Here is a 26,853-nt window from a genome sequence, read left to right as displayed (position 1 = left end):
TGTGTGGGGGGGTGACACAGGGGGTTGTGTGGGGGGTGGTGAGCACTGACCTTGGAGGAGAGGTGGAGCAGGGAAGAGTGAACGATGCTGCCAGGGTTGGCCGGAGTGCTGACCTTGTGTCGCCCACCCTCTTTTTCTTCGTCTTTGTTTTTTGTTGATCTCAGCTCTTCTTCTTCATGTGGTGTTGGTTCCCTTTTCCTGAGACAGCTTTTGACCCAGATTTATTTTTTGCTAGGCTATTGGGTCCAGTCTTTTTTCTCTTGCATCCCGATTCTGGGTCATGTCATTATGTGAACATTCAGCAAAAATAGCCAACCTACAACCTGTATTGCATTATGATGCGTTTATAGATCGCATTATAGAGGCACTTTAGATAAGACATTTGGTGCATTGGGAAAAAGAAGGTATAATCCCCTGGCGGACACCCCGGTGGCGGTCAATGAAGTATGTGGGTATCAGGCCATTTCTACATAGACCCATAATGTCTCTATTGTACATTTAATCCTGTAGGGAAACTGGGTGAAAATAATTACTTGGGCACAGCTGCTCAATAACCTGCTTCACACTCTCATACAGTGAAATACACATGGGACCCGCTCGGTACAACCTCAACTGGAAGGTCACCTTGATGGTACTTTTTGAGGGAAGGCTTTCTTTCCCTACCCAGATTTCCTAAAACAGACCTTTCGAAATTAAACACATTTCTCGAAAACATGGTAAAGTATCTATCATCGCCGACTTCTGCAATTATGATAATAGGAGATTTCAATGAAGACCATTATAGTGAGAAAGGTAGAAGTATAAAGACTTTCATGTCAAGATTAGGCTTTAACCCTCTAACACCCGCATTCATTTCTACTTGCAAAAAATAGATTTCAACCTTACTACTACTTTGTACTACTAGGACTAAGACTAAAAAATATGTTAAAAAAAAATAAAAAAAAATAAAGTTAGATGAAAAATGTATAATAATTATATAATAATCTAATAAATTAATAATTTACATTTGGGGGATATCTTTCACAATAATGAATAAAACATGTTCTAGACATTCTAATGATCACAAAAAAACATATACCGGTATTACAATTATTTTACCTACTTTTATTAGGGTAAAGGTCAAAAGTGTTTATATGCAAATATCATGACCAATGGCATTGAAATGGCATTGCAATGAACATCACTGATGACGTTTAGGTGAAAAAAGAACAGAAAAAAAATAAAAATTAGTAATTAATTAAAATAAAATTGTTGCTAAAAAGCAACGCTGGGTCTTAGAGGGTTAAACAATTAAATACAAATCCAACTACAGATTACGGAAGTATTTTAGATCATGTATATTTTAACAAATGTGAAAGTATTATTACAGAAATTGAAGTTAGAGACACCTATTACTCTGATCATGATTTAGTATTAATATCACTATATTCCAAGATGTAATATATATAATTATAATTATAATTATATAATTTAAATATAATTATATTTAAAACAATTGACAATTAAGAATAAATAATAGAATAATTATACTGTATAACATATTTTAATTCAGAATATATCTAGAATATATCTACATCGATAAAACTGTATTTCTTATATAGATAGAAACTTGAACCATACTTAATAATACTAGGTGTTTATATGCATAAAGTAGGTAGGTAGCAAATAGTTACACCTAATAATTAGACATTTCAAACGTTCCTTCACAGAGATACTGAGATTTGACAGTTTACAGCGGTCGAAAGTACTTGCGCTCTCTGCTTGCAACAAGCAAGTATGCACCCGACAGAGTGCAGTTCTAGTTTATTTTGTGTTGTGTTATCACAAACGTACCTCTGTAAACTCTCATCTCCCACCACTCCATTTTTGAGAGACTTTAATGCCATTTCTGTGTACACAGTATTACTTTGAACTCTTTTGTATGATGGATGTAACCTAACCCCCTTCTCTCTCCCTCTCACAACTCTGTACCTCTTTCTTCCAGTGTGTGCTATGGCGGTGAGGAACTGTCTGGAGTGCCAACAGCATGCTAACCTCACGTCTGAGGTTAGTCATACTGTCATGCCCAGCAGCATGCTGGGAGCTGCTAAATCCATGCCCGCACAGGCAAGTGCATTTCGTCAGGTCAATCTGCAGCCCCAGACTACTGTAACTTTTATATTGTTCCAGGGAGTTCAGTCACATGCTATCACGTGCTATCTGATTAAAGGGCTACAATGAAAATCAGTAGCACTCCCCAGTCCAGAAGTTGATTGGTCATTGTAGTGTCAATATTCTGACCCCCTGCAAAGAATAAGGTAGATTATATAATAAAGATAAATAATGTACATAATTCTCAGCAATTCCGTCTTAATCTACTATTGGTCAGATATATTGAGATATATAACATTCGGATTATATATTTCTCTTAAAAATAACTAACACCCTCAAATTTTTATTTGAGGGTGTCCTTATTCCTTGTGGTTGGTGGTCTTATCTTGTAATTTTCCACTGTGGTGCTACATCATGTAGACGGGCACTAAAAATAACCTTTAAAAGATGCAAGCATCATCTCTTTCCGTTTCCCATCTTCAAGCCTGGTAAATTGGGAGAAATTGTGTCCTTTGTGGCCCCAACCAACAGCAACAACAACAAAGTGTTATTGCATTAGCTCATATCTTATTGCATTACCACACCGGTTGCTATATGTTACACTGTCCATGGCCTTGTGTCATTGGATTTTGGATTTGATACAGCACCTTCCTGTAAATTTGTGGTGTTCTTCCCTGAAACTGGTGTGTAAAGGCTCATTTATAATGCAGTGGCTTTATGTCCCAGCTTTGATGTTAAGGATGCGGCGTGTCTCCAGGGCAGACGGAGCTGCTTCCCTGTGTCCGGAAACTTGACCCTTCTCCTCATAGAGAGTGCATAGAGATGATAAATAAACATCATTACTGGTTTAAAAATGAACGTATGTGATTAAAAAAAGTATTTCTTTCTCTCTCTCTCTCTCTCTCTCTCTCTCTCTCTCTCTCTCTCTCGCACACAGAGCCCAGTTGATGCAGTGACAGGGGGTACATCTCCAGTCAGAGACCTGGACAGACTGCTGCAGGACATGGACATCAATCGCCTGAGAGCCGTGGTCTTCAGAGATATCGTTAGTCACCACACAGATGCAAAGATGCACAGCATACTGTATACTATACATAGAATGCTGCTATCGCTGCCTCAAAGCTCATGCATAAATGTATCTTAGTTTAAAATCTAATTCCAGGACACAAATATAGCAGTATCTTTTTTTTGAGTGGTGCAACCACTCCTATAGACGACTATGTGTCCCTGCCTGGGTCCCTAGCTGGCTGCCTGGGTCTGTCCGTCAGAGCCTGAAAATAGTGTTTGGTTGGTTTTCACCACCAAGAGTCCCTGTTGTGCAGCCTAAAGGACCACTTCACCACTTTTCAACTTATCTTCATATAATTGATCCTCACTAATGATCATGATAAATGTCTGCTCTAGTCTGTTTCTCATGACTGATGTTCTGTTGGTCTCTCTGTGTATGTGTTTTGTAGTGGAAGTGAAGAGTCCAGATGTGTTTAGTGTGGCTTGTGTTTGTTTCAGGAGGACAGTAAACAGGCCCAGTTCCTGGCGCTAGCCGTAGTTTACTTCATCTCCGTTCTCATGGTGTCCAAGTACCGGGACATCCTAGAGCCGCAAAACGACAAGAAGCAAGCCCAGCGCTCGCAGTCTGCCAGGAGCACAGGTAATGGACACATACACTGTTGTTGTTGTACATTCAAAGCCTCACTGTTGATGTATCCTTTTGTAACTCTGGGGCCACCCGAGGGGCGGGTGGTTGTTGAGTGTATGCCACTTGGGCTCTGGTGCTTGGTAGTCCTCGGAGTCCTGGGCTCGATTCCTGGGCCGGACTGTCCATTTGCTGCCTCTTTTTCACTGTAGCATCTGTCAAGTAAAGCAAAAAAATTATGGTGGTTACGAATGCCTTCTAAATAATATCAGTTTTCTGAAGAAAAAAAACATATGTTCAGTGTTATATTCGCTTAAAAAATATACTGGTATACATATTCAAAGATTTGCACAAATCTTCACAATCTTCAAAAATAGAAGATCTACAAGGTCATAACGCTGCACAAAGGGAGTTTGTATAGCTGTATGAGCTTGTTTATCTGCTATTTTCTTTAGCTAAAATCTGAAATGACACACATGCTTTCCCAGTTTGAATGCCTTAAAGGGCCACTTCACCCCTTTTGCAACCAGATCTTATTTTAATGATGTTTGCGAGACAAGAAACACTTTCCTGGGGTATTTATGTGGGTAATATGTTTTTTTTTTTTAAGATATTTCAGTATTTCAAAGTGTCCATGGTCCCCATGATGTCATGGACACTGGGCTCACTTATTTCCTGGACCACATGTTGTCTCAGTAAGACAGCCCTCCCCCTATCCACAAGGAGTAGCAGTGGACCAAAGCATTATGGGAATTGTAGTCCAGGAAGGAAGTGAGCCCAGTGTCTATGGCATCATGGAGCCCATGGACACACCCACGTAAAAACCCCAGGAAAGTGTGTCTTGTCTCCCAAACATCATTAAAATAAGATCTGGTTGCAAAAGGGGTAAAGTGGACCTTTAAGGCTGAAGATTGTACTGTGTAGTACAGGGTGAGGCAGCTCATTGTAGACCACATTGTACTGTGTAGTACAGGGTGAGGCAGCTCATTGAAGACCACATTGTACTGTGTAGTACAGGGTGAGGCAGCTCATTGAAGACCACATTGTACTGTGTAGTACAGGGTGAGGCAGCTCATTGAAGACCACATTGTACTGTGTAGTACAGGGCGAGGCAGCTCATTGGAGACCACATTGTACTGTGTAGTACAGGGCGAGGCAGCTCATTGAAGACCACATTGTACTGTGTAGTACAGGGCGAGGCAGCTCATTGAAGACCACATTGTACTGTGTAGTACAGGGTGAGGCAGCTCATTGTAGACCACATTGTACTGTGTAGTACAGGGCGAGGCAGCTCATTGAAGACCACATTGTACTGTGTAGTACAGGGTGAGGCAGCTCATTGTAGACCACATTGTACTGTGTAGTACAGGGTGAGGCAGCTCATTGAAGACCACATTGTACTGTGTAGTACAGGGTGAGGCAGCTCATTGTAGACCACATTGTACTGTGTAGTACAGGGTGAGGCAGCTCATTGAAGACCAGATTGTACTGTGTAGTACAGGGTGAGGCAGCTCATTGTAGACCACATTGTACTGTGTAGTACAGGGCGAGGCAGCTCATTGGAGACCACATTGTACTGTGTAGTACAGGGCGAGGCAGCTCATTGGAGACCTGAGGAAGAATGCCCCCATGCTGGGAGACATGGATACATACTGTAGTAGGAAGATAGTCTGATAACTGTGCTTTTCTCCTCACGGCCGAGCTACACCAAGCGCGTGAGCGAGTGATATGCACATACGCGAGCCCCGCATACGCAGACCTTAAAATAAGACTGGATCTAAATGTGTGTATGTGTGCGACTGTGCGTATACGCACACGAGCGCTTTGTAAAGCCTGGTGTAGCTCGCTCGTTACTGTTTGCAATTCTGTGATCAGGAATTGAAGCATATGCACTTTGCTGAGAGTGATACCGCTATAATACTGGAAATGTGCATGTAATGTGGAACGCATTGTTTTTCTTCAGCCCACAGTTAATGTTACTTCTCCAATAAAGGTGTGTGTGTGTGTGTGTGTGTGTGTGTGTGTGTGTGTGTGTGGCTAATCTCACAAACTGCTGGACTGCTGCTTCAAAACAAATATGCATAACATCCAAATATTGTGGAATGGTTTTGAGACAGCTGTAGTCCACATTGACATCTCTTCCTTTGTCTCCTCCAAAGACAGTAGCTCTGCGACTGGAGGACCGGACCTGGAGAATGGCGTCTCGCTCCGTCGCTGTGATTCAGGCATCGTCGATGACCGCGCCTCAGGGTCCACCAGCGAGGCGAGCGAGCACCTGTCATCTGCTCACGGGCCTGACGCCATCTCAGAGGCCCTCTCCACTCTGTCCTCCGAGGTCAGGCCTGCTGCAGACTCCAAGGGCAAGAACGTCAAGGATATCCTGCGGAGCCTGGTGAGCGCGCCCACCGATGACGTCATGGTGGACCCCAGCCTTCTGCCGCCGTCCTTCCTGGGAAGTGTACTCGACGGAGCACACGATTCTGCACTGCAGTTCCGCTCCTTTGACAGGTGAGGTGGAGGGAGGACGTCTTTCCACACAGACAGACGAATGCCTCTACTCGCATACATACACTGCACTCATTGTATAGGGTGGACTATGGCTGAGAGTAGGGATGTCCAATATTATCGGCCGATATTATTTTTTTGTTTTTGAGTGGTGCAACCACTCCCTTATGGAGCTATGTGTGTGGCTGGGTGCCTGGGTATGAGCACGGAACAGAATCATGAGAATAAAGCAGGGGCTCGCATTCGCAACTCACTTTTTGAACGGTCCATGTTTTTATTTGCGACAAACGGCATGTTTCAGCCCTCTCGAAATCCCTCACTTGAGAAAGATTGAAATGTCATATCTGCTGTTTGTCGCAAATAAAAAAACTCAAAAAGTGAGCTGTGAGCCCCTGCTTTGTTCTCTGAGAGTGATGTGAGTCACATAATGGAAAGGTTTCCACTTAATCCCACCAGGTATTACTGTACATGAAAAGTGTGAAAGTTTCTACCATACCAGAAAATGCTAATGAATACGTTGAACCTTGGGTGTTATTCTGAGGGTAAATGAGGTCAGACTCTTCTAATCAGTCGTTTTCAGCCTATTTTTGATGTACTGTAGGGGGAATAACTAGTGATCATGGCATCAAGAGTTTGAATCTGTCTCGTGGCTTTTATCGAATCCCATCACCTCCTTTCCCATTTTATAACACTGTACTGTTACAAATCTGGAAAAAAGAAATGATAAATGAATTGTCCAGTGTCTGACAATGGGTCAGTCAGACTTGACATCTTGATCAGTTTCTGGACAGCCCGTCTTGCTGTCAACCCTCTCGTGGTCTTGCCACATGCTATCGTTATCTTCCCCTCCCTGTAGAGAGGTGCCTTTTTTTGTTGTTACATTTGACAGTCAAAGACATGAAACGATGTATCTCAGACTGAAAGCTAAAGCAAGAGGAGGCCTGAGGTGAGCATAAAACCTGCGTGCTGCAGCTCCCAGCCCCCTTTTGAACTGGAGGTGGATGTGTGTCTGACTGGCTTCTCCCTCCGGCTCCCTGTGTCGACACACAGAGCCTGAACACAGACACAGAGCCTTTTCCCTCCGGCTCCCTGTGTGTCGACACAGAGAGCCTGAACCACAAACTAACGGTTTACAAAGTACCCGTCTGCGGGAAAAGCGCCTCAACACAATGGAGGCATGTCTGCTAGCCTGAGAGAGAGTCAGAGATGGGGAGAGGATATAAAGGAGAGTAATAGAAGGATAGAGGGAGAGGCAGAAGTAGTTCACCTAGTGTGGATATATTAGTTTTATTAATCTGGCTTGGTGCTAAAGTGTAGATTTCCCTTACACGATTACAAAAAAATCACACCCGTGTGAATTGAGGGGTGCTCTTATCACCATACATCATCTCATTCTCAGATAATACACACTATATCTCATTTTCACGGGGCAAGACTATAGTATTAGAGACCCAGTCCTGATGGTGGCGGTAACTTCACCATTATGCCGATTTTGACCGAATAGAGCAAATCTGGCGATGTAATTTCCGGTTAAACAGAACATCAACATCTGCTATCTTTCTTCACTGTGTTACACAGTGATCTGTCTGGGATGCTAAGCGATCATCGTTTATTTTAATATCCAAGTCAAATTATGCTCTAATCAAGCCCCGAATATCGCATATTATGCAGCTGTGCACATAAAGACTGCACGAGTGCGTGCCTGCAAGAGAGTGCGCACGAGGATTTCGTCCGGTTTTAGGTAGATTACATCGGCCGTTAGCCAAACTAGCCAAAAGTTGCTACATTAAGCCCCCAATTATAGGGAATAAAACTATTACGTAATTTACGTCAAGGGTAATGAGGGATTTTTTTGATTAATTATGTCAATAGCGTCAAGGGCAATTTAACAACACTGGAAGTGCTAATTCCCATTGGTTGTGTCCTACACATTATATTTTAGCTAAAATGCTAACATCTTTTATTGTGGCATTTAAAAAAATGCTATAAATATGCTGTACATGGTATGTATGTAATATATAAAATATTCAAAGACTCAAAAATGAAGTCCTAGTACAGGGGAATGGAGATAGAAAGCGAGGCAGACATTCAGGCACAGAGATTGGGGAGGTGGAGAGCGATCAAAGGGTGGTAGAGAGAGAGAGAGAGAGAGAGAGAGAGAATGTTCAGGGGATACAGACAGTGAGACAGGGGTAGGCAAACTGAAAGATAGACATGGGAAAGAAATTGTGAGACGGACCGACAGTCAGAGAGATGGGACTAGGTGGAGGTGAGGCAATGTCGGCAGGAAGTAGTTTCTTTTTGCCATGTCACTGATATTTAATGCCTGGCTCTTACTATCAGCCATTCTCTCTCTCTACTATAAAAGAAGTGTAGTGGGCTCCCTCCCGCGCTACTGTATGTGACGTGTATAAATTGCGTTCCCTGTGGACGAGCCATTCCAGGGCGCAGACGGAGACAGTGTAGAGACCGAGTCGGGGTGCGTACTGTAAAGCCACACAGGCGGACATGAGTGCCAGAGGACGGAACCTCCGTCTGGTTTCTATTTGGACCGGAGCATTGTCTCCCAACCTGGCAGACTTTCAGACAACAGAGAGAGAGAGAAAGAGATGGAAAAGTAGGTGGGAACAGAGAGGAAGAGAGAGAGATGGGAGACACTAGGTCAAGGATTTCATTTTATTCTTTTTTTAGGCAATTTTCTCTAACTCAAAACATTAACAAGAATGAAAAGCAAAAACTCTACAATGACTGACAGAAAACAGAAAACAACAATGACAGAGTTCATAAGAGCGACCAATGTGCCATTGGAACATTCCATTATAAACATGAGGAACAAAATTTTACACACAGACACACACACGCACGCAAGCACGCACGCACGCACGCACACACACACACTCTCTGTCTCCATCTGTCTGTGGGAATCCTGAGATGTTTCTGTGATCCAGAGTTTCTTCCTTTATCTGAGGAATGTTTTGTCAGGTCTCAGGACTCTCCTCATATCAGAGGGATTAGACTGGCTCCTGTCCGCTACACACACACACACACACACACACGCACACACACTTGCACGTAGGCACACACCCACGCACACACAGTAGGTAGAGTAAAAAGCAAACGTCAGAAGAGCTGGAGAACATACACTAACAGCTTGCTGGCTGCTGATGGGAGACACACACACACGCACGCACACACAGACAGACACACACGCAAATCACCCCAGGAACACTTTTAACTAGCACTGAAGGCATTGCTGTAGAAGCTCACAGACTTACACATAATAGTACCCACTTATATATACTGTATACTTCCAAATAGTAGCCCTAACTCAAATAGCCGCCCACTACCTAATATCAGCACGGGGGCTTACACCATTTTAAATTGCCGCCCACTACCTAATATCAGCACGGGGGCTTACACCATTTTAAATAGCCGCCCACTACCTAATATCAGCATGGGGGCTTACACCATTTTAAATAGCCGCCCACTACCTAATATCAGCATGGGGGCTTACACCATTTTAAATTGCCGCCCACTACCTAATATCAGCACGGGGGCTTACACCATTTTAAATAGCCGCCCACTACCTAATATCAGCACGGGGGCTTACACCATTTTAAATAGCCGCCCACTACCTAATATCAGCATGGGGGCTTACACCATTTTGCGTAATATACGTGGAAATTATAGCCCCCGTCCGTATAAACGATGGGGGGCATTATTTGTAAACTTAGCCAGCCTCATTTTTACATTTTGTTGAATGACGGTGCACCGAAAATAGAAGATCTACAAGCTCCAAGTGTCGTGTCTCCAGCGCGTTGTGAGCTTGCAGATCTTATGTTTTTGATGCGCCACTCACCGTGAATCCAAGCGGAGGTCCTCACAAGTATAGAATCACGCTACACCAAAGTCCTCCGTGCATCTCAAACATACTTTGCGCCATACACAGCCAATTCACAACTGATTGTTATAATTCAAAGTGGTGTATACTACGTGAAGAGTCTAGTATCATTAGGTGTATAAATCATGTCATGTATGCCTTTATGGAATGATATGGAGAGACGTCAGGTAATAATGTCCAAACGCCTCCCCGGGGCATGGAACAGGAAGAGTTCATATGCTATCCAGAGAGAGAAACCATGTTCAGCACCAGGTGATTATCCATACAAGTTCGGTTTCGCTCAGAAGCAATGTATTCTAGACAATTAATCATTTTTTCTGTCCTTTGTAATTGTATACATGTAATGTATGTATGTATGAACATTAAACGATAGATATTAGATATTGTCTTGGGGCACATTCAAAGATATAGTTGACATATAGCCTACTATACACCGCGGATATAGGCTATTAGATGCAGCTGTTGTTTTATCTGTTATATTTGTTAATTTATGTTTATACAATAGGCTAAGCAACACATTGAGCACAACTCGGATGATGACGCCTAGTTTCAGATTTACAAGCATCTACAGTGTTTTTTGCGACACTGCATGGACCCGCAGTTATTTTCACTGAATGTTTGGCCCAGAATAGGGATACTGTGGTTAATATCTAATGAATTTGCTGGTTCTAACCACTCGGTTGTATGTGTCCCCCACACACCCTCACCAAAACTTGTCCTGCAACACACACACACACACACACACACACACACACACACACACACACACACACACACACACACACACACACACACACACACACACACACACACACACACACACACACGCAACCTACGGTAGAGTGTACTAGAGAGTGAAGTGTCCCTGTTTGTCTGGTGATTTATTTATGAGCCTTGTCCCTGTTATGACAAGCCAGTGTGCAAATATTTGCTGACACTAACCAGACGCTAAACAGTGTCATTGTACGTGCATAGTGATTTAGGCTGCACGGTCAGGGAGAACATGCAAGTGTTAGACATGAGGATAACATAGTGGATCTGTTTGCATTCCTGTGTGAGAGGTGGACATGACGATGAGTCATATCGCACGACGAACAACTTGCTGCGCAGAAGGATTACAAAGACAAACACCATGTCATGTTAGTTCTTTGCCAGACCCTTGGGGGTGGCTAGCCTGTTTGTTTGCCAGCTACGTATATAGTCTGTTTTTAATATTGGTCCGGTTGCTAGGCAATGCCTCCGTCACCCCAGCACCAGGATCTTTGCACACGTCCCACATTTACCTCCAGTCAAGGCAGTATTTTCAATGCCTCATAACTCTGAAACTATACGAGTGCTGTCCATGGTTTTTCTGATGCATCCGAGGTTCGGATGTGATTTGTGATTTTTTTTATCGCATCGCTCCTGACATGGTAACGTTTCTGGAGAAAGGTAAACAGCGTGAGCTAACGCTAATAATAGCCGCTTGCTACAATGGTGGTCTCCAGGCCGGGAACACGGACATGAAGATGACAAAATACAGGCAAAAAACCCTAGCAGGGTTTACCTACACTCTGCTGCCACCTCGTGGCACAGAAGGAATTAACAATTTTATTGCCAATGACTTGTTTCACGTGTTTTTAGGTTTTTATTGATTCAGAATGGTCTTCTCGCTCATCCAGTCTAGCAGCAGCGTCCCTGTCGCTAGGTAACGCTCTGCTCCACTGTGGTCCTTCAATTCCTCCGTCCACCACTTTTCTTGGAATTGAAGCTCCGATCGGGGTGTTTGAATAGAGGGTTTAAGCACTGGTTTGTAGTTGATGATTATAGGCTTTACACTGCAAGATACATTAGTAGATAATAGAACATGTATCACATGTACAGGCTGTATTGATACAGGCCTGGAATACATTTTCATGCACATACTGTACACACACATTGTGTGACTTTCACTCCCAGACCAACTGCCTTCAGGCCTGAAGTCTTTGCCCTCATAAATCACTGATGTCATCAAGCTAATGCCCCTCCCTCTCCTATCATCATCCAATCATGGTGCAGGCCAGCGCGGGATGTTATGGGGGTTGATTGGGGTGTGTGTGTGTGTGTGTGTGTGTGTGTGTGTGTGTGTGTGTGTGTGCACTGTGCACACACACATGCGTGCCTGGTAAGTGAATATCATTCTTGGCATTCACATGCACAGGGTTGCATGAAATGAGGGTGAAAGAGGAGATCAAAGCTCTCCTCTACTGGGGTACAGATGCACACCCACCCACGCCATGATCTCCCCCTCCCTCTCCCTTCACATGAATAAGCCATGAGGTTAACACACAGGATAATGTAGGGGTGCAGGCACGCACACACAATACACAATGGCAAGCACACGTTTAAACCTTTACGCAAAAAGACACACACATACGCTACTCACACTGACACACCAGACCTTTACTCAGGCAGGCAGGCAGGCACGCACGCTCTCTCTTTCTACCTCTCTCCCTCTCACGCTCTTAATCAGTGACAGTGAACCACTTTCACTTCCAGTGCTGGTTTGACTGAAATAGCAGAGATTACTGGAATCACAGTGTTGACTCACTAGACCTGTGTTAGTTAAAGCCTCTGAATTATTCAGTTCCTCACGCACGCACTAACACTCAGTCTTTCACACAAATATAGACACACATACACACAAACACTGCAAACACACAAGCATGCACACACTTCTGTTTGTGTTCAAATTCATGTTCACACACCCACACTCTCCCGGGCCGCCCTGGGCTGCTGTTAGTGGGCTGAACAGGGCTGTTGACGGCTGATTAATCGACTGGGGCGTCCTACTCAGGATAAGTGTGGCTAATGACCTGCTGAATAATTTACTGGGCCGGAGCTGGAGAACAGATGGAAGACCAAACACACACACACACACACACACACACACACACACACACACACACACACACACACACACACACACACACACACAGTCTTATTCTGCTTTTTTTAGGTAGGTACATGTCCAGATGGACCTTCATACCCGTATCAATGCAGACATTCTTCAACACACACACCAGCCTCTGGTATATCCAGTGAAGTTCCATCAGGGTCTACTGACTCTCCATTTCCCTCCCCACTGTCGACACCTCTCTTCCGGGGTGCCTCAAGTCACCACCGCTCCCTCCCCTCATACCAGACCACCACCGTCCCAACCGCTGGTCACTATCTGAGCAGCGACATTGTAAATCCTACACGGGTTGTGCCCCCAACCGGCCCCAATTCCGTGGCCAACACAGAACACGTGCCTCTCGCCTACAACAACTGCGGACAAGACCTTATATATTACTCTCTCAAGAGAACTTGAGCCACGTGAGACACCAACGAGCAATCACAGAGCAAGCTAAAGCGAGCGAGTTGCCGTGTTGAAGTTTGATTGAGCCGACTCAGGCCTGTTCGAGTTGCGACCCGATAGACATTGAATAGAAAATCATGTTCTGGCGAGAGCGTTTGCCCCGACTGCAACTCAAAGTGGCTACTGGCCAATGACGTGATACACAACCTGTGTAGGCTGTCAAAGGACAGATCTGAACACCGTATCCTTACACTCCTACAGCAGTAGTATACCATCATGTTGGGAGCCTACGTTTATGTTCTGACCCAACACACCACCAGCTGCTTTTATAGACCACATTCAGATGGAAGCCATTTTAAGCTTTAGCCTTACTTGAGGACGAGGGGACAGGGGACCATGTCACTGGGTGTTCCCCCGAGTATAACATCAATTAACACAACCTAATGTAGTGTTTGGTCCCTGGTCACAACCACAGCGTGTACAGAGGCACAGTAGCCAGCTCACTACTTAATTTTGAATTGCTCTTGAGCAAGATACAGAAGTGGCTCATTGCTAACTCTGGACCAGTCACTTAAATGTGAATGCTATTACCGAAAGTGATAGTGGTTGAGTCCGTCGTGTGTATTTCTTCATAAATAATTAACCACTGAAAAATATTAACAGGAGCTTGTGACTAAACAATACTGTAAATACTGTAAACAATACGGTAACTACTGTAAACAATACTGTAACTAAAAGGAATCCACTGTAAGTGACGCAGGATTTCCTGGAAAGTAACGGGTTTTAGACTTACAAGGTTTTCGCTAGACGGCAAAACGGTGTTCCACAGGAACACAGGATCTTAACTGAAGCCAGGAAGCACTGGTTGTTTCAGCGAACTGTGTTTTATAGAGGTGTGTGTGTGTGTGTGTGTGTGTGTGTCTCCGTACTGTACTGTGTATGACATGAGCATGTGCATCTACCTCTCGTGCAGTTTATATATGTCAGGGTTGTAACTTGTGCCATCTTTTGTGCATCTCCGTTACTCCGGCATGTATAGATCACTCCCATGTTCTAACATCCACACTAACTTTTAATACATCTCATGTGCTGTCTTAAATCAACCTGGAGCAGCCTTTGATACCTGTGCCAGCTTTCTGTCGGTTTGTCTGTCTGTCTGTCTGTCTGCTACTGGGAGCCAGAGCCTACTCCTGCAGTATCTTCTACCTGTGTGTGTGTGTGTGTGTGTGTGTGTGTGTGTGTGTGTGTGTGTGTGTGTGAGAAAGAAAGAAAGAGAATTTTAAGAACGAAAAAGAATACGTATGACAATGTCTCTGTTCTTAATGTTTTTACAACTAGGTATGTACTTGTATCTTTGCATGTGATGTGCTTAGGATGCATGCATGGTGTGTGTGTGTGTGTGTGTGTGTGTGTGTGTGTGTGAGAGGGGGGGGGGGGGCTGTGCTCCCTGTGTCAGCACTGATAAGCAGCACCAGGCCTCTCTTTGATTGTGGCCAGTGGTCTGTCAGAGCCCCTGCTCTAAACTGACAGCTTATCTCCGTACTGCTTCCACTCCTCTTCATCTCTCTCTCTCTCTCTCTCTCTCTCTCTCTCTCTCTCTCTCTCTCTCTCTCTCTCTCTCTCTCTCTCTCTCTCTCTCATTGACTCATATCGCTGTAGTAATTTAAAAACATTTCCTAACCTTAGTTTAATTGGTGAATGTTGTCTGAACACTGCTTCCCAGTCTACCCACGCATGCTCAGCTAGGCGCTGCCCAATAGAGCCACAGACTTTTAACTGGTAGACACTGGAACAATTTAGAGGGTCAAGTGTCTTTTTAGAGTGCACACTGACAGTAGCTGTTGGAGATGGGATCATAATAAGGTTTCTCCTGAGCCAGCTGTATCATACCTGTCAGAGCTGATCAATGTTCAGGTAATTCATTTCAACATTGAACTATGTAATTAATATACCTTAGAGTTGTGTGGAAATAAGAAAAAAAGGAAAGAAAAACAAAACTTCCCTTCTGTGTTGCCTAGAACTGGAGAATTGATTGCTGGAGTCATGTGATCAGTGACATACGGAACTTGTTGCAGGCATGTGGTTAGAGATGGTTTTTAATGACTGTGATGTCAGTCACGTGATCAAAATTGAATGTGGAGGTACATCCTTGTCCTACTGACACGGTGCACCACTAATATGACACTGATCGGTCCAGCAGTTTGTGATATTGGGCACGTACGCACGCACGCACACAGTATCACAGACCCTCTTGTTAGACAGCTCTGCCTACTACAGAGCCATGTCATTAAAAAAAATAATCTAATCTATGTAATATGGTGTCATTAAAATTATTGGGTCCAGACTTGACAGCCAGCGCAAAATCTGGGCCTCAATACAAAACCCATTAAGAAGTTTGACTATAGGATATAGTATCAGACAGATATAACAGATTACCATATTATCCTGGATGACTGACTGCTGCAGGGAGTCCATTGATTGGACGGAAGATGGATGTGGCCATTCCAGAATATTCTGTGTCAGGAAAATGGTCTCCTAATTACTCTTCCTCTGCCTAATGGGCTGCTGTTCTGACCGCCATGTCCACGGTTCCAGCATCAGCGCTTTTCTCACAATAGTCCTAATACGGAATCTTTAATTTGTATATTTAAACTCATATCATATATATTCGTTTGCAAATGTCATGTTCTCTCTGGGTTTCTTCAGTTCCGTCACCATACTAACACTGTTGTGTCTTTTTACAGGAGTGTCGTCGTGGCCCCCAAGAAAGCAGGTCTGACTCCGTCTCCAGGCTCCTCCTCCTCTGCTGCTCCAGCTGTCCCGTCAGCCACCGCAGCGGCCTCCGTCTCTGCCAGCACGCCCATCAACAACGTTGCTGTGGTTTCTGCTGGCGACGCTTCCCAGGTCACCTCGGCAGAGTCCACAGCTGGTGAGTGTGTCACACAACTTACACTGGTTGGCTCGCACTAAACACACACACACACACACACACACACACACACACACACACACACAATTTGCATGCAGCACATAACTAATGTCTCCCACTCTCCTACCATCGGCCGGTGTTAAAACGCCCTCCACAGACCCTCCCATAGGCCTCGATGTTCAGTGCTGTTCACAGAAGGTGCCGTAAGGCAGCGTCAGTCGGCGGTAGACTACTTTGATGAATACATCTTGATCATGATCAAGCACATAGCCACAGAAGTTGCAATGCTCTAAAATCTGCACCTACTACATTAACGCTACATTAATGTGGTTATTACAGAAAAAATTGAAATACACTCTGTCGAGGTGCCAACTTGCACCTTGTACACAAGTTGGGTCACAAGTTGCATCACCTTAGTTAAGTCATCAAGAATGGTGGTCCCTTATTGGCCAGTGGACAACACCGACATACATATAATGCATACTTATTGGCCGGTGGACAACACCGACATACATACATACTTACAGTATTGGCCGGTGGACAACACTGGCATACATACCCAGCCGATCGCAGTACTTGCTCGCTCTGCTTGCGCAACACTGACATCCACCGGCGTGCGCACACGCACAGATGCGAAGCCTAATACTGTACTCTAAATCAATCAAAGTTTTCAGCAAGCGACTCAGTTGTGTCTAAATAGAGCTTAAAAGACCACAAAAAAGGTCCTCACTAATGTATGCTTATTGTAACATTGTGTCAAGTCTCAGATGAGGGCTGTGGATAGTTCAGAAGCCTACCTACAGTATGCTATGACGGCATCACAGGGATTCAACCTGATATAATCTACAGCCTTTCTCTCCCTTTCTCTCCTGGAAAATTGGCATGCTGAAATGGAAGCCTTGTTCCTAAAAAAAATTAATACAAATAAATAAATGTTTGAAATGTGGAAATTACCAATCCTGTCTACAATGATGTCATTGATGACAACTTAAGTCATGCTTTGGTCTGCTTGGCACATATACTGTATAGGCCAGGCCTAGAACCTTCTAAATGCAGAGGAAGTGGAATATGTTAGCCTGTATTCATATATTCATATATTCATGATGAGTGTACAGTATAAACTGTGGTCAGACGGTCAACATTAGCTTTTCTCTTTCATGTTTGATGGCTTAGTGTGTGTATTTGTAGGGAGTGTGTTAATAAGCGCATGTGTATGAATCTGTCACGTGTGCGCGTGTTTGAATGTGTCATGTTTTCTCACTGAGGAGTGTGTCTGTGTGTTTAAGGGAGGCAGCGGGAGGGGGTGGAGGGTTACTTGAAAAAAGGGTTTGTGTGTTATAAAAGGGGTGTGTGTGTGTGTGTGTGCGTGCGTGCGTGTGTGAATAATAATGACCACACTGCATGGGCTGCTGCACGAAAGAGTGTAAAGCATGCCTGAGTAAATATGTAGCTGTGTGTCTATGTACATCCATGTAACTGTGTGTGTGGATATGCACAGCAGCATCTGTCTGTTTGTTCAGTGTGTATTAGCTGTGCGTGCATGCATGTGCGCGTGCATGTGTGTGTGTGCGTTAGTGAGAGCAGTGGGAGGACTAATGGAGATCAGTTCATTTACTCCTCTCTGTTTGAAGGAGCTACTTCAACTCCAGAGGGAGGCTCCCAGCAGGCCCACATGGCTGCTTAACACACACACACACACACACACACACACACACACACACACACACACACATTCCAGTCTGCTCCACTCTCCTCTCCCTGTCATTCCATAAGAGTTATCCCTGCTTGGAGACTGTCCCGGTTGGAAAAACAAGCTCTCCCTCCCTGCAAAACGGCAGAGGAATCCCCCCTCTGCGTCTCTCCTGCTCCATATTCTGCTGGGCATTGCCTGTATTTATGAGCCACACTGAAGTGAATTTACAGGCAGATCAATCAAAACAGCCACTCTGTACCCCGCGTGTCTCCGTGCCACAAATGCAGTCGTAAAAAGCTTCTTTATTTTCAAGTTGTGTAATGAAACGGTCACACAGAAATGTGCCGACGGAGTTAATTGGCATGTAAACGACCTATGGAACAAGACAAATGTAATAGTAATTGGAGTATTAAACGTAACTTCGTATTGCATCGTTTTGCATTGCATCTCGACTTCAGCCGCTGTAGAACTACATTCAAATTTATGTTAATGTCAAAGAAGTTATAAAACTGGTTGGAAAGTATTTCATATTCATTTAGAAGATTTTGTTCAAATGAACACAGATGATTCTACTGTGTAACATTTTGTATGGAACAGCATTGTGTGATATAGATGTATTGTTTTGATATACTGTAGCCTATAATCCAAAAGGATTACTGGACTAAATATAATTATTATATTGGTGGTATATGAAGACATTTTAAAATGAATTGAATAAAATCGAACCAAATAGTCTATTTGGTTCTATTTGGTTTAAGGGTCTATTTAATAGACCCTTAAAGATGAGCGATGACCAATTCACCTCTATATACTTAATACATTCATGTGCACCAAATAGCGTAAAACAATGGCTACAAGCTCGCAGCGCTTCATGATGCTTTGGGAGCTTGTAAATCGACTACTTTAGCTATTTTATGAAAATATCTTAAGCATTTTAAATGTGTGAAAAATCGGAATTGCTTAAATGAGGCCTGCACTGCACTGTGTACTTTTCCAGTCAAAGTGTCCGTGAGAGGTGTGAGTGGTACTGCCACAGGAAGACGTATAGTGCCAGGAGTACATCATGTGTTATCTACACATAAAATTACACTACACTCACAGCCTGCTTGTCCTGCAGGGCCATAAATCCAGCCCCATTCTCTGCATTTGAATGGAGACCACTGTATTATTTCATAGAAGGACGTCTGTGCACAGATTTATGGCGCTGCCTTGTCGCTCGCTGGTGTAATGTATTGGCGTGCGTGTGTGTGTGTGTGTGTGTGTGTGTGTACTACAGTAGAGAGAAGGTTGTGTGTTTACATGCATGCATACGTGTGTGTGTCTCTGTCTGTGTATCATATATTTCTATATTTCTTCCTACATGTGTGTCTATTAGTAGTTGTGCGTGGTCCAGACTAATCAGAGTGCTCTCTGGTTTCCTCTCAGCAGCAGCAGGCCAGGGTCCAGCCAGCACCAACCTGCCATCTGTCCCCACTCTCTCCCCTATGACCCAGCACACCGCCCCCAATATGAGGTGATTCATCTTCTACACACACACACACACACACACACACACACACACACACACACACACACACACACACACGCACACACTGTACGTTCTACAATGAACGTGCAGTGCAAGCACAGAAACATACCCAAGCGCAGACATGCAGCAAAGACCTACACAATCCCATGCACATAAAGACACAAGCGCACAGCGAGATATTGGACACACATGACTGCATGTTCTGCTTTTCCATTCTGCTGATTGCTTTGCTTTTTTGTGCCTTACAAATGTCTATTACACACATTAATTAAAAAGTTTTAGTTTCACTTAATTTTTAGTAACTCCACGTGTTGTACCTTCTAGTACCTTCTGTACTTCTAGTACTTACTGTAACAATACGTTAACAGCGTGATATTGTACTATTACTGTGTAGCTACAATACCTTCTCATAATTAATACATAGTTAAACATTGACAATAAAAGGCATCGTAAGATGTCATGATAGTTGCTTTTCTTATATTTCTTTGAATGTTGTTTCTTTTATGACGTATGTTGCCCACCTCATTGTTTGTTCTGATTGTTTGTATTGTTTTCATTAAACTGAACACCCACTGAACGATATTGTAATTACACAATAATGTAGTATTAAGTACTTAATTTGTGCTTATGTTAAGTACTTCATTAGGTTTACACAATACACCATTACAATGAGATGAATGCGATGAATATGCTCACAAATAAAATAGAGACCTTATTGTAAACATTACATTGCCTTTGGCTTCACTGTGGCAGACGTAACAAAACAACACACTTGATAGAGTCCTTAGAAACACCACGACAGACCGTCGGATACATGTCCCAGTCCATCAGCCGTCCATTTGTCTCAACCACTTAAACCTGGATACTTCACTGACAGTGGTCTCCCAGGGCTCTATGCTTGGTCCCCTCCTTTCCCCCCTCTATAACAAATCTCTTCGCCGAAAATAGTGTTCTAGTGGTCAACTAGTTGTTTGGGTAAAGCACTGCCCCTGTTGTGTCTGTTTTATTTAATGCTCTGTTACTGTATGTAATTTCTGTGTGTGAAGATTTTGTGTCACTTGGAGGACACGAACACAGGTTGGACACGACCTTTGGACATGTATTTTACACACTTTTAATTTCTCCCCAGAGCAAGCCTCTTATTAGCTCAGTGGTAGGAATAGGGTAGAACAGGAAAATGATACAGTGCAGCTTTAATGACCGTCTTGTTTCCATGTGTGTGCAGCATCTCTGAGCGTTTGGAGAGTGCCCTGGAGAAGGCAGCTCCCCTGCTTAGAGAGATCTTTGTGGACTTTGCACCCTTCCTGTCCCGGACATTGCTGGGCAGTCACGGACAAGAGCTCCTCATCGAGGGCACCAGTGAGTACATTTACCTTAATCTAGGGGTGCAATGGTTAATCAAACAATTGATTTAATCGATTATTAGAAAACTATATCGATCATTTGCCGATGCTCGGACCAAGAGTGTCTGGCAAGTGGTTTGTTTCCTTACAAACAACAATAGTAAATAGTCAATGGGCATTGGCACAGTAGCCATAATGATTCTATTAACCTCAGGATGCAAAAAAAGTGGCAGAGTAAAGCTCATGTTATACTTTTATTTGTAACGTGTGAAACACACTGTATATTTCAATAAACATCAACATAATAATATATCATACAGCTAGATGCTGTAATTATTCATAAAATTATATCTCCACAAATGACATGGCCTTTATGTGTAATCTAATCCCAGTCTGCTGTTAGTCCAGTAGTGAGCTGAGCTCAGATCTGCTGGCCTCCCAGAGGAGGGGGCAGTCAAGGTCACAGGTCAGGCCACTAATAGGAGTGTTTGGGATGTCTGCTGCCACCAAACAAAATGGAAAGTTGATTGATAGCTGCAGCGGGAGGGGTGGTGGGGAGAGTGTGTATGTATACACGTCTGTGTATGTGTGTTCCCATACACCATGCATGTGCGTGTTTGTGTTCATGTCTGACAATGCACATGTAAAGTACTGTATGTCTCTCAATAACGCACAAACAACTGACCAAATATAAGCTGGTCAGCCCTCTCTGGTCATGTAGCTGCCACTCCACAAACCACTCACGCACGCACGCACGCACACACACACACACACACACACCACACTCACCACACTCTAGGGCCCTCTGCCCTCTAAAAGCCCAGGGCTCAGCATTAAGGATCAATGAGACATATGCTGTCCATGTCTCAGCCTGTAATACAAGGCCCAAATATGTATTAGTTTACAGTAACATCATGTCGGCTCATTAGACCCCATCAATACTATCTGCTCCCTTGCAGATGGTGGCACAAGGTTAGCCAATCCATGTCACTGTGTGTGTGTGTGTGTGTGTGTGTGTGTGTGTGTGTGTGTGTGTGTGTGTGTGTGTGTGTGTGTGTGTGTGTGTGTGTGTGTGTGTGTGTGTGTGTGTGTGTGTGTGTCTCTGTCTCTGTCTCTGTCTCTGTCTCTGTCTCTGTCTCTGTCTCTCGTGCCTTGTATTTAGGCTTCAGTAAGAAGCATGAGGAAGATTTAATTCCAATTTCATTCTGAACAGTATAAACATTCAACTGTTCTCCCCATCTCTTTCTCTCGCTTTCTCTCTCTCTCTTTATCTGTATCCCTCTCTCTCTCATTTCTCTAGGTCTGGTGTGTATGAAGTCGAGTAGCTCTGTAGTGGAGCTGGTCATGCTGCTGTGCTCTCAGGTGAGTTTGCTGTCTTCCCTTCATCCACTGTCAAGTCAGTTAGTATTTAGACAATAAAAAAATCAGACATGCAGTTACCAGGTTAGGATTTGTCCGTTAGTACAAGAAAATGCATGCACCTAAAACTATACAGCTGTATGAGAGAGTTTAAACAACCGAATGGTTTCTCTCAAACGGAATAGTGACGCCTAACACCACCTAACATTCGTTCAATAATAACTATTAAGAGGTCCTTTCCTTTCCCTTCCCTTCCCTTCCCTTCCCTTCCCTTCCCTTCCCTTCCCTTCCCTTCCCTTCCCTTCCCTTCCCTTCCCTTCCCTTCCCTTCCCTTCCCTTCCCTTCCCTTCCCTTCCCTTCCCTTCCTCGTCTCCCTGTCCCTGAGTTATCAGCCTCAGGGTGAGTGCAGTAAATCCAGCCCCAGGTCAGAGTAGTGACTGCTCTGCGTCTCTTATCTTCACCACCTCCTTCTCTTGCTACCTGTTCTCCTCCCTTTTCACCACGCATAGCTCAGCTTCACCAGGGGCTCAGGCAGGCAGCGGGATAGCACATGAGAGAAAAGGCATCTTTCGGCCACAGATATCGGCTCTTGGGTCAAGGGGTGGCCGACCTGTCTGTGTCACCTCTGACCCAGAGCACGGTCCCCTTGCGGTCGGAGGCCAAGCTGACGAGAGGGGATAATGTTGATTTGATCTCTCTTTGCATCGATCCTTCCTCCCCTCTCCGTTGTCTTGTGGGTGTTTTGTTGCCAAGTTTATTTAGCTGATGGAAGGAGCCATGAATACTAATGTAAGGATCATAGACAGCAGGGTGTAGGCCGGTCAATAATCAACAATATCAATACAGCACTCTAACAGAGAGACCAGAGGAGGATGGATGTCAGCGACCGATTTGGATGGCAAGAGAGACACAGGGAGACTTTGGTGTTTGTTGATCTTTCTGTAGGCCCAAAACTGATCTAACCAGAATGACACATGAGGGGAACATATAGTGAGAAAAGGGGGCTAGACAAAGACTACCATTTAAACACAGTACAAAACTATAACCTAAACCCATACAACACTACAGTAACTGAGATTAACTAATGGAAAAAAAAACACATCTGTCCGCTGCCCGTCCCTATGGTGCAGAGAGAATGTGGTGCAGTCTAATTGTCCGGATCAGCTCTTTAAAAGCACATACATGTATGTAGCAGCTGCATGGTTCCACTTTCTTTGGCTAGCCAATCATATCCAGCAACGTCCCACAGAACTGATAACTCAAAGAAAACGGACAACTTTAATGCAAATTCAATAACTCAAACAAAACGACTTAACAATAATGTGTACAGGGTTATCTGTGTTTGTTTGTTATATGCTTTATGCAATAAATAAACCAAATTAATACATCAAAAAGTAAAGGTACCATATTTATATCGTCGCTGTCGGGCAGAAACCAGCTCAACCAAATCTAAAATGTTCACCTTTTTAGTAAATAAATGGTATCTCTAGTTTGGGTTACTTCCCTGGCTGCTGGGGTGGCCATCACAATGGACTTCGGGTCTTTAGTACCCACAAACTGCTTGTTCTCAAGTTCTTGATGTGTGTTTAGATGATTACCTTTCAGTTTTTGTCACCTTCTCTTGCTGTTGAACACACCTTCTTACAACAATGTGCCTTAGTATCTCTTCTCATTGTATTTATGTTTTGTATCACAAAACGATTTGAATTCACGGTCAACTAGCATCTATGACAGCAACTGTAATACTGAACCGAAACAAAAACGAGTCTCAGTTTCATGCTCACACATGAATACAGATGTCACATGCACACATACTGTACAGTAGATGCAGCCAGCGCATGCGTATATGTTACACAGACATGAATACACAAATCTCTCTCTCTTACACACAGCACACATGCACGCACGCACACTCAAAGCCAAGGACAAGTAGTGTTCCTAACAGTTTGTCTTGTGTGTCTTTACTATTCAAAACGGTTTATGAAGGAAAAAACAGATGATCCGATACTAAACCACCATCTGATTAATGACACCTCGCTCAACACTTTTATCAGTTTTATTTTCAAAAGAAATGGCTCCTTTCATCTGTTCTCCTTCCCTTCTGCCTCTCCCCCACTCCTAGTCTTCTCACCTCCGCCCTATTTGCTTCCCATTACTCAGCTCACATGTCCTGTGAAGCAGGTAATATAGCATACTGAGATTGCACATCCGTTTGGGGTGACAGCGGCCATGCATGGATTTGGGCCAGTGGGACGCGAGGAGCTGGAATAAATGGGGAGCGAGAGAGAAAGAGGGGAAAACAAGAAAGTGAGAGAAGGGGGGATTGGAGAGAGGGAGAATGACAGGTCCTAATGTAGCTATTTGTCATATGTGTCAGGCTGTTGTTTAATGCTAATCTAATCAAAGGCAGAATCTGGCTGTGATTGTCCTCACGCTCAGCTCAGACCCTGTCCCCCCACCTCCACTTACAGTCCACAGTAGTCCCAACCTCTGTCTGTGTGTGTGTGTGTGTGTGTGTGTGTGTGTGTGTGTGTGTGTGTGTGTGTGTGTGTGTGTGTGTGTGTGTGTGTGTGTGTGTGTGTGTGTGTGTGTACTCACTCATATGCGCCTTGATTTTACACAAATTTACCTCCTGTGCACCTCTTGCATGTGTGCAATGCATACACACACTCTACACTAGGATAGCAGGAATTGGTCAGTGTGGTGCTGATTGCTTCAATAAATCACCCAACCAGATGTGCTCCCAGCTGATGCAGATGTAATTGTATTGTTGTGTCGGGCGGGAAGGGCTGATATGGCCTACCTTTCACCAGGAGACACACTGGACTCAATTACAATGCATAATTGTGTATTTGTGCGTGAATGTCTAGGGGGAACGTGTGCGTGCGTGCGTTCGGCATGCACGTGCATTGTGTGTGTGTGTGTGTGTGTGAGGGTTAGTGAGAGTGAAACCGGAGTCTGTGATTGATGACCTTAACTAGTAAACTTAGCCGAGGCCCTCTGGCACAGGAAGCACTGGCAGCTCACACACAGGAAGTGGCTCTGCAGCCATCTTGTACCTCTCTGCACCGGAGGGCGGAGACGCAGATGATTTTGATTGATCTCCATCTCCCCTCCTCCCTCTGCCCCCCCCCCCCTCCCTCTCTCTCTCTCTCTCTCTCTCTCTGCGATGTGATACCATCTCGGTGAACATTTTTAATTAATTTCTCCAGCACTGTGTTGAGATGGAGTGTGTGCGGGGTCAGAGGTCTGCCGGCTAGGGGCCACAGAGGAGTTTTTAATCAGGGCTCCTGTGAACGATGCGTCGGTCTCCACATCAGGCGGCCATTGAGGAACCGATGGTAAACAGCCATTTGATAGCGCCCCGTTGCTAAACAACTACCGCTGCGCTCCCAATTAAAGAGCCATTTTGATCAGATAGTAAGTGTTGGGGTGGTGCGCTCTGATCCACTCTATTGATCCTCATACACACTGCTGCATACACAAAGTGAGGATTAATGATAGGATGGTAGTAACAGAGTGCTGTTTAATACAGTATACTATGCTTATTACCGGCAGGCTTCCCTTTGACCAGTGACTGACTGGGGGCATATGATAATGCTCTGTGATTGGATTCCAGGATTTTATCAATGATGTTATTGAACGGCTGTTTGGATATTATCTGCTATCAATGGTGTCGGATCTACCCGACAAAGGGCTGCTTGCTTGGGTTCAAGGTAGAGTGTGACCAGGTCACGGAAGGTGAATAAATGTTGTGGTGTAAAGAAGAGATAAGTGATTGTTTCTCTGTTAAACAGGGACTGTAATGAGGGATTTGAGAATTTTGGACTCTTGAGAGTGATTTAACCACGTTCAACTTGGCGGCTCTATCTTGGACATGTCATATAGGCGAATATTGTTTAAAAAAGGAGAAAAAAAGAGTCGTGAGTCTGTAATTTTCTCTAATCATCTTACAACAAAGCGGCCTGTGAGCTTATCTCTGGACACACACACACACACACACACACACACACACACACTGTGTATATATACACACACACGCGCGCACACAAAAGACCCTCTTATAGACAGCTAGATTCTTGCAGGGCCATCCCTTAAAAAGTCTCAATCCTTAAGGCACAATTGATGTAAAACTAATTCATGACAAGGGACGTAATGTCTGAGATATCGTCGTACTTCTGCCAGTAGCTATACTGTATACATCACTACATGAGCACGCATTTTCATCAGTGGCCAAATATTTCTTGTCTTTCTTGTCTTGTATGTGGTAGAAAAATACTATGATAGTTGCAAGTCAAACAGACCTTCATTTTGATGACCGTATGTGTAATTTATGCTGCATTGTGTGATAGTGTGACACAAAAGCAGATCCACAAGCTCCCAACGTGTTGCATCTGTGACGTGTCGTAAGATTGTGGATTGGCTATTTTAAGCGAGGGACGGTATGTATAAATGGGGCTTTAGAGTAGTGAATGGAGATGAGAGGAAAGCCTCACAGGGAACTGCAGTGCATATGGATATGATCTGATGGTTTCTTCTATAGTACTTCAGA

At 44.0% G+C, this 26,853-nt stretch overlaps 1 protein-coding gene across 6 annotated transcripts in view; it reads left to right on the top strand.

Moving 5' to 3' along the window:
• The window catches only part of lrba (LPS-responsive vesicle trafficking, beach and anchor containing), a 280,974-nt gene that overhangs the window by 77,958 nt on the left and 176,163 nt on the right, over nt 1–26,853 (top strand). Inside the window, exons 26-33 of one of the 6 annotated variants that reach the window (XM_080759177.1) lie at nt 1,985–2,046; nt 3,029–3,136; nt 3,601–3,739; nt 5,884–6,232; nt 16,194–16,378; nt 19,497–19,584; nt 20,825–20,958; nt 22,243–22,304. In XM_080759177.1, coding sequence (XP_080615303.1) covers nt 1,985–2,046; nt 3,029–3,136; nt 3,601–3,739; nt 5,884–6,232; nt 16,194–16,378; nt 19,497–19,584; nt 20,825–20,958; nt 22,243–22,304 — 1,127 coding nt within the window. Of the gene's footprint in view, nt 1–1,984; nt 2,107–3,028; nt 3,137–3,597; nt 3,740–5,883; nt 6,233–16,193; nt 16,379–19,496; nt 19,585–20,824; nt 20,959–22,242; nt 22,305–26,853 lie in introns of all 6 variants that reach the window. The other 5 variants (XM_080759176.1, XM_080759175.1, XM_080759174.1 and 2 more) reach the window with 5 other exon arrangements.

This window comes from Protomyctophum bolini (genome assembly GCF_963924005.1).
Source record: "Protomyctophum bolini genome assembly, chromosome: 3".
NCBI classification, from domain to species: domain Eukaryota; kingdom Metazoa; phylum Chordata; class Actinopteri; order Myctophiformes; family Myctophidae; genus Protomyctophum; species Protomyctophum bolini.
This window is presented reverse-complemented; position numbering and strand designations above follow the sequence as displayed.